The sequence below is a fragment of the Sitophilus oryzae genome, unplaced genomic scaffold, assembly GCF_002938485.1.
Source record: "Sitophilus oryzae breed Bouriz unplaced genomic scaffold, Soryzae_2.0 scaffold_499_pilon_pilon, whole genome shotgun sequence".
In the NCBI taxonomy this organism is placed as follows: Eukaryota; Metazoa; Arthropoda; class Insecta; order Coleoptera; family Curculionidae; genus Sitophilus; species Sitophilus oryzae.
The window spans coordinates 4339080-4352889 of NW_022147083.1; the positions used below are offsets into that span (position 1 = coordinate 4339080).

The following is a 13810-nucleotide window of genomic DNA, read 5'->3' on the forward strand; positions in this document are numbered from 1 at the left end:
AACTGGAAAACATCAGTGCAATGTTGTTCCATGGGATCCAAATAATTCCATCTGTGATGATCTGTCATTTTATCTGAAAATTTATATGGTATATTTATCATCGATAATCACATATTTTTGATGACCTACATTGCCTTCTAAAAGTGACAAATGCGGCATCATAATTATTTTTCCGCTCTTCATCTAAACTACTTTATTCTGAAAATAAAGAACAGAAAAGTAACAAACATTCAGAAAAAGTAATGTTTTCGTCTTTGTAATTACTAAATTCGTAGAGATAAAAATATTGTTTAGAAATATGAATATCTCTGAATATCACGAAAAAATTGTATTATACTCAAACGTCACAAAAGTATTTATTTTTGCGACGTGATTGACAATATTAAAATAATTTTAACGCCAAGGCACAGAGCATACACAGAGTACAAAATATGGTACAGACATGGTACAGAATCTCTCTGTACGATTTCTGTATCGAAAAACTATGGTTACGCTTGTTGAATTTGATATATAAAAGTGTCAAATTCAACGAGCGTAACCATAGTTTCTCAATATACAATTATATACAAGGTATGACTATTAAATGTTTTATATTATTTGGAACGTTTGAAATTTTTTAAAAAATTATTTGTGGTGTTTGAAAAAAAAATAGCATGTTCTATTCGGAGTAAAAATGACTTTTTTTGCCTCAGATGTATGTCAGTATGTGAAACGCACAGCCTCGCCACAGAAAGTGTCATTTTTACTCCTAATAAAACAATATATTATTTTTTCAAACGTCATAAAGCACAAAAGTACAAAAATATATTATTAAACTGACATTAAGTGTCAAATTCAATGAGCGTAACCATAGTTTCTCTTCCATAAATACTTACAAGTTACTACTTTTTATATTGTTTGATGTTTAAAATAGTTTGAAATTGCTTAAAAAATATTTGTGACGTTTGAAAAAAAAAATAGAATATTCTATTCGGAGTAAAAATGTACTTTTTGTGGTTCGTATGTAACGCCAAATGTACAGCCTCGCCATAGAAGATCATTTTTACTCCCAGTAAAACAATAGTATATTGTTTCAAACGTCACAATAGTATAAATTTTTGGGACGCAATTGATAGTATTAAAAAGTAATTTTACTCTAAGCATAAAAGTAAAGCAGTTTTACGCCTAAGCACAAAAGTACAAAAATATATTATTATTAAACTGACATTAAGTGTCAAATTCAACGAGAGTAACCATAGTTTCTCTTCAATAAATACTTACAAGTTATTACTTTTTCGTCATACTATATTGTTATATTATTATAACATAAGCAAAATCAGAATGGAAAAGATGCATATAACGTCCGCCGGACGTTATCATAACGGCCGGCGGCCGTTAAGTTTCTAAGGTAATCGTAACGTCTGTCACCTGCAACAATGACTATTTATTGTCAGTTGGACTTTTCAAAAATTGGGAAAATAGACCATATAGCGAGATGTCGCGAGAAATTCCGTTGGAAATACAGGAGGAAGCGGCTGCGGCTACTCAAAATTTACTTCCGACTATAACCAGAGAGAGATATCAGCAGGAATATGACAATTTTTGAAGTGGCGGCAGGATAGAAGTATAAACAGCGTAAATGAAGCGGTATTGCTGGCTTATGCTAAAAGAATGTCTGAAATGTATTCTCCTACATCACTGTGGACAAAGATATCCATGCTGAAGCTTGCGTTGAGAGTATATGAAAACATCGACATATCAAGGTAAAAAGCCATTATATTCTTCGATATTTAATCATACTCATCTAAATTATATTTGTTCATAGATTTGGTAAACTGTTCATGTTTCTGAGGCGCAAAACGAAGGTTATTCACCAAAAAAGCCAAAGTTCTGTCGGAGAATGACATAAATAATTTTCTACTGGATGCCGATGATTACACCTGGTTACTCGAAAAAATTGTATTGGTGCTTGGTATTCTTGAGCTTGTAGGCGCAGCGAGCTTTGGTCACTCACAGTTGATGATTTCGAAGATTCGGAGAAAAATATTCTTGTCTCATTAAGAAATACTAAAAATAAGAAAGATAGGAAATTTCTTATTCCAAAACGGGCCTTCCGTTTGATGCCTATGGTTTATACAAAAATACATCAACCTGCGTCCTCGTAACTTTGACAATCCAAAATTTTTCATTGGTTACAAGAAAGGCAAGTGTGTTAAGCAAATCGTCGGTATACATACCATCGGGAGCGTACCGCAGAAAATTGCAAAATTTTTGAACTTGGAGAATCCAGAACGTTATACAGGGCATTCATTTCGTAGATCATCAGCAACCATGCTCGCCGAAAATGGTGGTGATTTACTATCGCTAAAGGAGCTAGGAGGATGGGAGTCTTCAACAGTGGCAGAAACTTACATAGAAAAATCAGTTTCCAAAAAGAATGAAAATAACAAATCAACTTTTTTCATGATAGCTCCAAAAATAATGTGTCTTTAGTGGATACAAATATTTGCCATTCTTCAGTAGCATCATCTTCTTCTATAAAATCTGTAAATCCCTGGGAAGGATTACAGATTTCTAAGAACAACAAGTGCACTTTTAATTTCCATGTTCATTATCATGAAAAATGAATTTTAGTATAAGACATTATGTATTTTTTATCCTTACTTGTGTTATTGTTCAATAAAATTTGTTATTAAATAGTAGTGTTTATTGCTCTAAAAAATCTGCAGTATGACGAAAAATCTAGAACGCAACACGGCCGATAACAAATAACGGCCTTGGCTGCTTATGATCCTCGGCTATCGCCTCGGATCACAAACTTCAGCCCGGCCGTTATTTGTTGTTTATCGGCCTTATTACGTTAATAACTATTTATATTATTTTCGATTTTTAAAATAGTTTGAAATTGCTTAAAAAATTATTTGTGACGTTTGAAAAACATATCTATTATATATCTATTCGGAGTAAAAATGTACTTTTTTTTCAAACGTCATTATAGTATCAATTTTTGCGACGTGATTGATAGTATTAAAAAGTAATTTTAACGCCTAGGCATAAAAATAAAGCACTTTCATGCCTAATCACAAAAGTGCGAAAATACCAGTATATTATTAAACTGACAGATAGTGTCAAATTTAAACGAGCGTAACCATAGTTTCTCGATACATAATTTCTTACAAGGTATTACTTTTAAATATTTTTATATTATTTTTAATGAATGAAATGTTTTAGAAATTGTTTGTGACGTTTGACAAAAAATAACACTTTGATTCTAGTTAAAGTAAAAATGACTTTTTGTGCCTGGTCTGTTGTTCAACGTACTACAGCCTCACTAAAATCATTTTTACTCCTAATAAAATAACATGTACTATTATTACATTAGGTTTGAAATTTTTCAAAAAATCACCAAAAAAGGCGACAGCTGTTTTAATTATATTATTTTTCTACTTCATTCGCCTTCCTGATACTAAATCAAGCTTGAATCACTATGTACATCGCAAATATATTTTCAAAAATACTTCAGTATTCTATGAAATATATCTGCTAATTGAACAACATTGATTAAATTTGTATTTAATTAACATCTTTTAGTTTTAGAAATATTTTCTTATTATTTATCCTTGAATTTAATTTTGTTTTAGTATCAATAATTCAAAATAATTGGAAAACATAATTTTTCCAATGAATAGAAAGGATGGGCACGTAAAGTTAAATGATGGATGCTACTGTATGATCGAAAAGAACGGCGTCCAGTTGGCTGGGAAATGACGATCGATGACATTTCCCATTTCCCATATAATTTTACATAAAAAATGACAGCCATCTTCATTTCATAGCCTTCGCTGAAGCCGTTTTTTTTCGATCATACGGTATATCCACTAAAGACCGACCGACTGTAATTTTTTGGCAGCAGCCGGAGCCGAAGACGAACTTCGCTCTGTGGGTCATCACCTTCGTCCGAAGCCGATGCCGAAGCCGAAGATATTTTTATGAAGTGGTAAATTTAAATTAAAAATATGATAGGATAAGAGGAAAGAGGGTCGTAGTAATCTTAAAAATTAAAAAAATATTTAAAATTTATATCCTCTGAAGTCATTTTTATTACTGCTGGATATATTAGCAAATTGCCGCAAAACAATACACAGTTATACAGGGTGGCGCACCTCATTCACCTCGGTTGATTATACGAAAACGGAAAGATGTAGAAACAAAATATTTTATGGGTATATGTGAGGAGTCAATGTGCACAATTTAAAATTATTTTGAAATATACAGGGTGTCTCAGCGCTAAGATCCATACCAAAGTTATATGTTTTCTTATGGAACACCCGGTATTTTATTTCATTTTTGGATTCTTAGGCACAAAAAAAGACATTTATTATAAGGGTTAAATATGTTTAAAATTATTGGTTTTTGAGATATTTAAAGATATTTAAATATGCGCCACCCTGTATATGGCAAAATAAAAGCTTGAAGCTCAATTCAAACTTTTATCTTCGACAAAAACTCTGGTTTAATTCTTACGGAAGCCGAATTTTAGCCGAAGGCTTAAAAATGGCCGAATGTTGGCCGAAGCCGATTAATTGGTCGGTTTTTAATAGTCATATTTAATTAACATTTGGTTTATCCAAATATTAATATGGATATACCATCACATTACGTACCTATCCTTTAGGCATTAGTAGAATTAATAGAGCCATTTATATTCATGTAATAGAATATTTTAAGATATTTTTAGGCAAAATATAAGTTACATACAAAATTCTTGAATAATATAAATATCATAAAAGTAGACTTTGCTACTAAAAATAACAACTGAAAAATTTGAAAAGCACTCGGCAATTGGAATTAACGTAAACAGGCGTGTTTTAGGTTAGAGCGTGTATTGATTGTTTGGTTTGTTTTGTTTAGTTTGGCTTGGTTTGGTTTGTTGGTTCGTTTATGTTTATTTTCGTTTTTTTTCTCGGTACGGTATTAATATCTACATTACAGTATCTACTAGGTTAAGTACCTATACATAGCATCGGGACGAATATACCTACTCAAGAAATTATTGCTAACCGTATTAACATACCACACAAGAAGAGTGTTTAGAATGTAAAGCAGGAACATGTTTTCATGTAACTGACTTCAGTTATTCTAAAGTTAAGACTATTTTATGAAAATTACGTATTTACGCAGAAAATTTTTTGTGTTTATGTTTAGAAAAGTGTTTAGAATGTAGAAACATGTTTTCATGTAACTGATTACAGTTTTTCTAAAGTTAACACTATTTTATGAAATTGACCATATAGTAAAAAAAATTGTGTGTTTATGTTATTTTTATGATTTGACTGCATGGTCTGTTTAGATGACAAAAGATAGAAAAGATCAAACAAGAGAATTTTTCAGAATTCGATTATTGGCGAAAATTGTCTATTTTTTCATTAGAGTGCGATAAGTCAAAGCATGTCAAATAAAACTAGTTTGTAACTGTGACGGACTAAAGTTCGTTTCGGACTATATAGGTACTGTTTGGTTGCAACAATTGCTTCAACTGCTATCTAAAATTAATCGGTTTGCATACCTTTACCCCGTAGAATATATATAATAGAAGAAATAAAAACTATCCCGCTAGAGGCATTTTGGAAAACAATTTGACTATACGCTTATACAGGTTATTAACTGGACAGTTACTTATAGGGGAACAGAATGGCAACACTGCCTATTGAGAACGCATGCACTTATAGGGTTTTCTGCCGACTCGTCCTGTCGCGTCGTCTATCTACGAGTGGGCCGAGGTTGCCATATTTCAACCATAAAGCTCTTGCCGCGAGTAATAAACAAATTAACATCCTGTATACCATATACGTTAGTATTCTCTCGTGTACAGATTACTGAATTATCCTATAACTAAGTTTATATTTTAGTATTTTTTTTAATTTATAAATGAGAATATTTTTATAATATATTTGATTACTATACGACCGTGCATTTTCACGTTTCTTAATTAATTAGTACTATTAGAAACATTATCTTAAATTTATCTTAATTTTACATGGAGACCTTTTTCTATCATTTGACACATTATCTGCGTAAAGTGTTAAACAAACAACTTTACGTGTTTTTTTAATCAAGTGGTATTTATCATTTTATTATCTATTTTTTCTTATATTTGGCATTATAGTGGCATGACAATTGTAGAGGGGATGATTATTTTCTTATAAAATAAATCCCTCCATGTGTTTCTATATTCAGTATACGTTATTTATTTACTTTAATATGTTAAAAGTACAATGCTGGATTTTATATATTATGTTATAATATTTATTCATAAAAATAATAATTTTTAACATCTGTTTGTAACAGATGTATATTACAGGTGTACCACTAACTATCCTTTAATAATAAGAAAACAAATTGGTGATATTAATAACAGTAAAATTCTTCAAGAAATTCGTCAGAGTGAATATAAAGAGTAGAGTATGTCTGCGCATCCAAGAATAGCATCGGGACAAACATTAAGTACTTACCAGGAAAGTGTTTAAAATTATTTGGAGCAATAATCTACAGTGACTTTTGGAGAAAAAATTGGAAATTGATTTGGATATTAAATCTTTCATTGTATTTAGTTAATTTTAAGATCTACTAATGTACATAACAGTCATATACCTTAAATATATCCGAGCACTAGCAGGCTACAATCTGAGAAAATTATTTAAATTAATAATAGCTCATGCAGCATGATAGCGGTTAGTTTATGTATACTCATGATGTAGGTTTTGTTAAGTTAGGAAATATTACCAATATCCTCATATTTCCGTCCTAAATTAAACTTATTTAATCTATACATAACATTAGTCACATTAGTCAAAATCTATACCATAAACGTTAGTTAATGTTGTAAATAATCAGATTATTATGGTGAATATAAATAAATTTAAAAACATCTTATACATATTATGTATTTATGAGAGACTTGATACTATTTATTAGATATATAAAAAATATAGTTTAATAGAATGTAAGTAAAGGTTAGTTAATCTAATTTAAAAATAAATAACTTTTAACATATTATTACTGAACTTTAGTAAATGTTCAGAGGAGAGTTTAGATATTGTAAATGGAGCTGAGAAAGCAAGACTGAATTTATAGATGTTTTGAAGAATTTATAGTAATTTTAATTTGAAATATACTTTTTTACAAACATTTAGAATTAATTTCACGTATATTTAAAATAAACAAAAATAAAAAAAAACAAAAAGGTTTAAGAAATGTATGCTTGAATCAGGATTTTTTTTTGTTTCAAAATTTGTCCCGTTAAATCAATGGAGTGTAATATTCTCATGTACCAAATTCTCTAAAAAAATCCATAAAAAAAATTTCGTGTCATAAACTAAAAATAAAGGGTTGTTAATATATCGGAATTACGAATTTTATTAATCCTTATAACACCTAGTATGTTCCTTAGGTATTTCATTTCTAACTGCTTGTATTAAGCTTTCTTGTGTCTTGGTGAGAACCCAGCACTCATTACCAAATGTTAATATTGGTATGAATACCAAATTTAGTGATAAGCTAGACTCTATTTGGTCTTGGCCTTGCATAAAAAGCTATACCAAGACCAACACTAGCGTATGATCTGCATATTTATTACAAATAGTTTTTTCTTGATTATTGAATAAAATTTTAAATAAAAAAATTGGCGCCGGGAGGCACGTATAGCCGCCGATACTAAAATATGTTAATATCTCGAAAACTGCGACTTTGACTGATTTTGATATTATTACAAATTTTGTTGCAAATATTATTCCTAATCTTAATTTGAAAACCGCGTTTCGCTAGCTACTGTAATTTTGGAGTTACGATTTTTTTAAATTTTTAACCCCCTCCTATACCCCCTACCAATCCCCTACCCCCACCAAAATCTAATGGCCAGATTCTCGGGTGACACAGTATTTTTGTGCCAAATTTGGTTAAAATCGGTTCAGCGGTTTTTGAATTATCGTGTTACAGACGGACAGACGGACAGACGGACAGACAGACAGACAGACAGACAGACACCACGAAAATATTTTGTATTTAGGTCATTTATGACCCAAATAACTCATTTTGAGTGAAATTAAAAAAACTTTTTTTTTGCCGATCCTAAATTCAATATAATATATCGGGTGCGTCTCAAAAGTGGCTCACCCCTATAACTTTTTTATTTTTTCAGATAAAAAAAACAGATTTTGTATGTTAGTATATAACATAAATTAGGATTGATTGACGTACCTATTTATTTGTTTTTAGTCATTTCCGGTGAAACAGGAATTTTTTTTCCTACTTATAACTATAAAATAACTTTTTATTTTTAAATGGTACCCTCTGTATATTTCCACTTTATTCGATAGAAAATGACACGCTGAATAGAATGACATATCATATGTCAACTTTTCACATTTTTGCATATGGTTTATTTGAAATTATAGCATGCGGTTCATAACAATTTGACTCAAAATACCAAGTGTGTGGTATGAATTGTTCAATTTGAAAAAATTGAGATATAATTAAAAATACGATTTGGGCATCTTTTAACCGGCCAGGACCAGACACGAAAAACATTAAACGATCAAAACTAATTTTCCAAGGCTCCTTGATTGAAAAATAGTGTTTTTAACACAGCCATGGAACTCTATATTGAAATTTAAAATATTATTTTTTTAAGAAAATGCCAAAAGTTGGCATATGTCCTCGCATATGTCATTCTATTCAGAGTGTCATTTTCTATCGGATAAAGTAGAAATATACCGAGGGTGTCATTTAAAAATCAAAAGTTGTAGTCATTTCCGTTTCGTGACCAAAAACAATTGAATACGTCAATCAATCCTAATTTATGTCATATATCTACTAACATTTCAAATCTAGTTTTTATATCTGAAAAAATAAAAAATTATAGGAGTTAGCCACTTTCGAGGCGCACCCGGTATAATATAGGTACCAATTGAGAAATAAACATTTTCCTCAGACATTGTAATAGTATCTTTCTTTAAAGTTTTATTTGCATTAAATTACTAAAGATATTTTATGTAAAAATTGCCTCTAGTAAAACTCCATTAACCAAATACAAGAATTGCAAGAGTCGAACAGCGAGACCAAGACCGAGCGTTGAAACCGGCAAGAACAAGACTACTTATTATCCGAGATTAACTACAAGACCAAGCCCAAGGGAATCTTGGTTTTGGTCTTGCAGCTCGTCACTAACCATATTAAAATACGCCGATTTTAGTCTCTTTTTATCTTAGTCTCTTTTTATCTAGAAAGGTGTTCTTTATGCTATGGTATATATTTGCCGCGCTTTGAACTCCTAACCTAACCGCTGGGGTGGAATTCTGTAACTAAATAGCGATCAATAGCGATGAAGAATAATTTCGCTTGCCGTTTAGTTTTTACGGCCAAGGTTACAGAATTCCACCCGTTCCACTCATAGCTTTTTATATAGACTCTCAAATATTTGCAGAAAGAATTTACCTGCTCTCCCTGGTATAAGTCGAGCGCAGCCCTACCATCCTATTCTCGAAGGTATTAGCGGAACTTTTGACCACCCTGTAACTTCGTTGTGGCTAAAGCAATACTATAGTTGGCTAGATTATCAAAATATCTAGTAATTATTCCTCATAGTTATATGAATTATCGCTTGTCAAATTTCTTTAATTTCGACATTGACTCACTGACAGACATCAAAATTCTAAGGTACTTCTAGAAGAGTTACAAACCTTCAAATTTTGAATTTTAGGTAGCTTTAAGATTATAAACAAAGAAAAAAATGAAAAATCTCGAAATATCCTTATGGATTAAAAGTTAGCTATCTAGCCGCTGCCGGTTATTGACTTTCCAGTCGATAAAAAGGTAACTGGAATTAATCGAAGCGGTCTCTTCTGATTTTATTGGTATATGAATGTACCAACAATAATTCAAGGATAATGAATTTCAAGTGACATTTTCGCTTTAAACGAAATTGTATTTTAAATTTCAATCTAGAGTCTTTTAATCAAGGAGTTTTGGAAAAATAGATTTGATCGTCTAATATTTTTAATGTCTTTTCCTGGACGGTTAAAAGATGCCCAAATCGTATTTTTTATCATATCTCAATTTTTTACAAATGGAACGAAGGTGGCTCATTAGCATATTTGGAAAAAGCATTGTTTTACGAATAATTTGATACCACACATATGGTATTTCGAGTCAAATTGTCGTTATGAATCGCATGTTGCAATTTCAAATAAATCATATTCGAAAATGTCAAAAGTTGACAAATGGTATGTCTTTCTATTCAGAGTGTCATTTTCTATGGAATAAAGTAGAAAAATACCGAGGATGTCATTTAAAAATCAAAAGTTGTAGTCATTTCCCGTGAAACAGGAAGTGACAGAAAAAAATTGAATACGTCAACCAATCCTAATTTATGTCATATATTAAGATACCAAATCTTTTTTTTTTTATCTGAAAAAATAAAAATATCCGAATATAATCCGAAGATTGTTCTTACTTAAATCCAGAAAGATCTTTGATTTTTCTTGGTCGTAAGTCTGTTGCAGATTCCCATTCCAGGTTGCGGATGGAGTCTTTGAAGTTCTTGGGTTCCGCTTTTAGTTGGTTACCACTTGGGAAGCAGAACGGTTCTGGTCCAATTAGTGGAGCGTTTGCTCCTTTTCTAGCTAGATCATTTGATTTTTCATTGCCTTCTATCCCTTGGTGAGCAGGCACCCAGAATAGGAGGACGTTTTCTTTGCCTAATTTATTCAGCTTCTCTATGCATTCTTTTACCAATTTCGAATTGATTGATACTGAGTTGATCACTTTTTGTTGGCCATTTCTTGTTTTCGATAGTTTCTATCTAATGTTTTCGATAGTTTCTATCTAAGATAAGTTGTACGGATCTTTCGATAGCGTAGATTTCTGCCTGTAGGATGCTAAGGTAGGTGCCTATTGGTTCGGAGTATTTAGTTCTCAACCCAAATACCCCGATCCCTGTTCCCACATTGGTTTTGGGAAGCATCAGTATACCAAGTTATGGTATGGTCTTTTAACTGCTGAGCAGACGTTTCACTCTTCCAATCCTTTTTATTGCTCAATACTACATTGAGGTGTTTCTCAAAGTTGTACATTCTTGGCATATCATCCACTGAGAGTTGCAGAAGTGGTATTTCCTTGTTGAGGGTGTTCTAAGCCTCTGAACTGACAATTCTCCCAGTACTGATTCCGTTAGTGATCATTCTAATCATTGTCGCATTGGAATATCTACCGGTGATATGCAGTGTATGAATGTGCAGTGGTGTTAGATCTAGAATGGCCTCCATTGCTGCTGTTGGACAGGTTCTCATGGCTCCTGTGGTGCAAACGTATGCCAGTCTTTGGACTTTGCACAGGCCGTCCATTTTTTTTTCCGCCGTCCATTTAGCCTTGCCGTCCGTTGCTCTAGGTTTGTATACCAGGAAATGAGTCCATAAGTAATCAAGGGCCTTACTATCATGGTATACACTATTTGTAAGAATAAAACATATTGCGCCGAATGTATCCAGCGCAATATGTTAGGGATGCAGCCCCATCTATTTACGGCCAGTCTTCTGCATATCATAATAGTCTTTGTGGCTTTGCTGGTAATGTTCTTAATATGCTTCCATAGGAGTTTACTGTTCAGGGTTATTCCCAGATATTTGACTTCCTGTGATGGCAGTATTTCCTTTCCGTCCAGTTGGATTCTTTTCAAGTTTTTCAGACTTCGCTTTCTGGTGAATGGAACTATCTCTGTTTTGTCTAAGGTGATACTCAGCCCGACAGTCCTGCACCATGTCTCAGTGATACGGAGTCCTCTTTGGATAATATCACACAGGGTGCCTTCATGTTGCCCCCAAACGATCATTGACTATGTCATCTGCATACCCAATGCAGTGTATTCCCGCTGGAGTCAATTCGTCTAGTAGTTCATCCACTACCAAGCTCGACAGCAAAGGGGAGGTTACTCCACCTTGTATAGTTCCTTGCGTTGTTTTAACAGTTACAGTTTTGGTACCCATTTGAACCTCTGCTGTTCGTGTTGACAGCATTTCCCAAAACCAGCGAATAATAGTTCTGTTCACACCTCTTTTGTTTCTAGAGATCGCCTGGACCACCTTACGTGGTATATTGTCAAACGCCCCCGCAATATCCAAGAAGGTACAAATTGCTGTTTCTTTGCTATCCAGACTTGCCTGTATTAGTTTCGTTAATTGGTACAGAGCAGTTTCTGTGGAGCTCCCCGTTCTATATGCATGCTGACTATCGTGTAGTGGTTTGACCTTTAGATGATTTTCTTCAATATGCTTGTCAACTACTTTCTCCAGCGTTTTTAGTGTGAACGATGTGAGACTAATAGGCCTAAATGACTTAGAGATTTGACCAGTCAGTTTTGCCTATTTTGGATACGAAGATTACTTTTGCTCTTCTCCAGGTGGTTGGTATATATCCCATCTCTAGACTGCTTCTTGTAATGCTTAGTAGATGGTGAGTAGCTATTTGCTGACCCTCCTTTAGAAGGGCAGGAAAGATCCCATCTACTCCTGCTGCTTTATAGGGCTGAAAGGTGTCGATTGCAGAAAGCTCCTTAAATCACCGGAAACAGGTTTACATCACACAAACCTCGTACGTTACTACTAGGTTTGTGTGATGTGCATAAGTGTTTTATAGTTTCAATAACTCCTCGTATGTAAGTGTTTTATAGTTTCAATAACTGCACTAATAAAAACTAAAATACTTAAATATTTTGACAAAGCCACGATTTTAATATTATTTCAATGCTATCAACATAGGAACTGCGTGAAATACAGAGGGAAAACTTCTGATTTCTGCCGATCGAGCGCTGCTGTCGGAATTTTTAAAATCGACTGAAATGCACCACGCCTATTCGTTGGATTCAAGTTATTTTACGTAATATTGGAATTAATATATAATTGAAGAGAAATCAAAAAAGATTTTTTTAAATTCATTGTATATTTTTATATAATTGGTACAAAGAAATAACATTTCCCTATGAACAATTTTTCATTAACATTTATCTTGCTCTTTGATCCTACATTTTACATATATGTAGAGTTTTTTCTAATGTGCGTAAATTTTCCATAGCAAGAGCTTTTTTATCATCGGATATGCTGAGTTAATATCGCATAAACTTTTTTTGATATCTAAATAATAATTTCCATATTGGTTGGGAACTTTTTGGAATACCCTGTATAAACTCGTCCATATATTATTGGACCAAATAAAAAACACATTTGAATGCGTATGCGTCCGATTTTAAAATACATTTGCTTATTTTTTTTTAATTTCTATAAATAGAAACCGAAAATATGATTACTAATAGTACAGTAAAAAAATCGCTTCCCAGGGAATTCTTCCATCAATCGCCTTTGTAATGAATAATTATTGATTTAGACTTTTATTGATTTTACCTGTAATTCTTAATAAACAGTATACTCAGTTATAAGTTTATCACCCTCCATTTGATTGTCAATGTCAGATATTCCAAACATCTATTTTTAAAACATGTCAGGTAGACTAATAAAGTCGTACGCTGGAAGCTCTCTAGCAAACATCGGTGTTGCGTTATTTCAAGGTAGTCGTATCGCCGGAAAATTTTCGTCCACAGTTTTATCGATCGAAAACAGCGGTCGGTTAAGGAGTTTAAACATTTTGTCAAAGCGCGCTCTGTCAAATATGACAAACGTCCCTACTGTCACGTTAAATAATGGTCAACAGTGTCCAGTAATAGGATTGGGAACATGGCTTGTAAGTTGTAGGATAAGTTAGGCTTTGTTCTGATGGCTTTAAAACG

General features: G+C 32.6%; 1 protein-coding gene across 1 annotated transcript in view; it reads left to right on the forward strand.

Annotated features, from left to right (window-relative positions):
- Positions 1-13461: 13461 nt before the first annotated feature.
- LOC115886824 (aldo-keto reductase family 1 member B1-like) overlaps positions 13462-13810 on the forward strand; it is a 40813-nt gene continuing 40464 nt past the window's right edge. Inside the window, exon 1 of the mRNA XM_030906127.1 lies at positions 13462-13764. Within this exon, the coding sequence (XP_030761987.1) occupies positions 13522-13764 (243 nt within the window). The 5' untranslated portion in view covers positions 13462-13521. The remainder of the gene's footprint in view (positions 13765-13810) is intronic.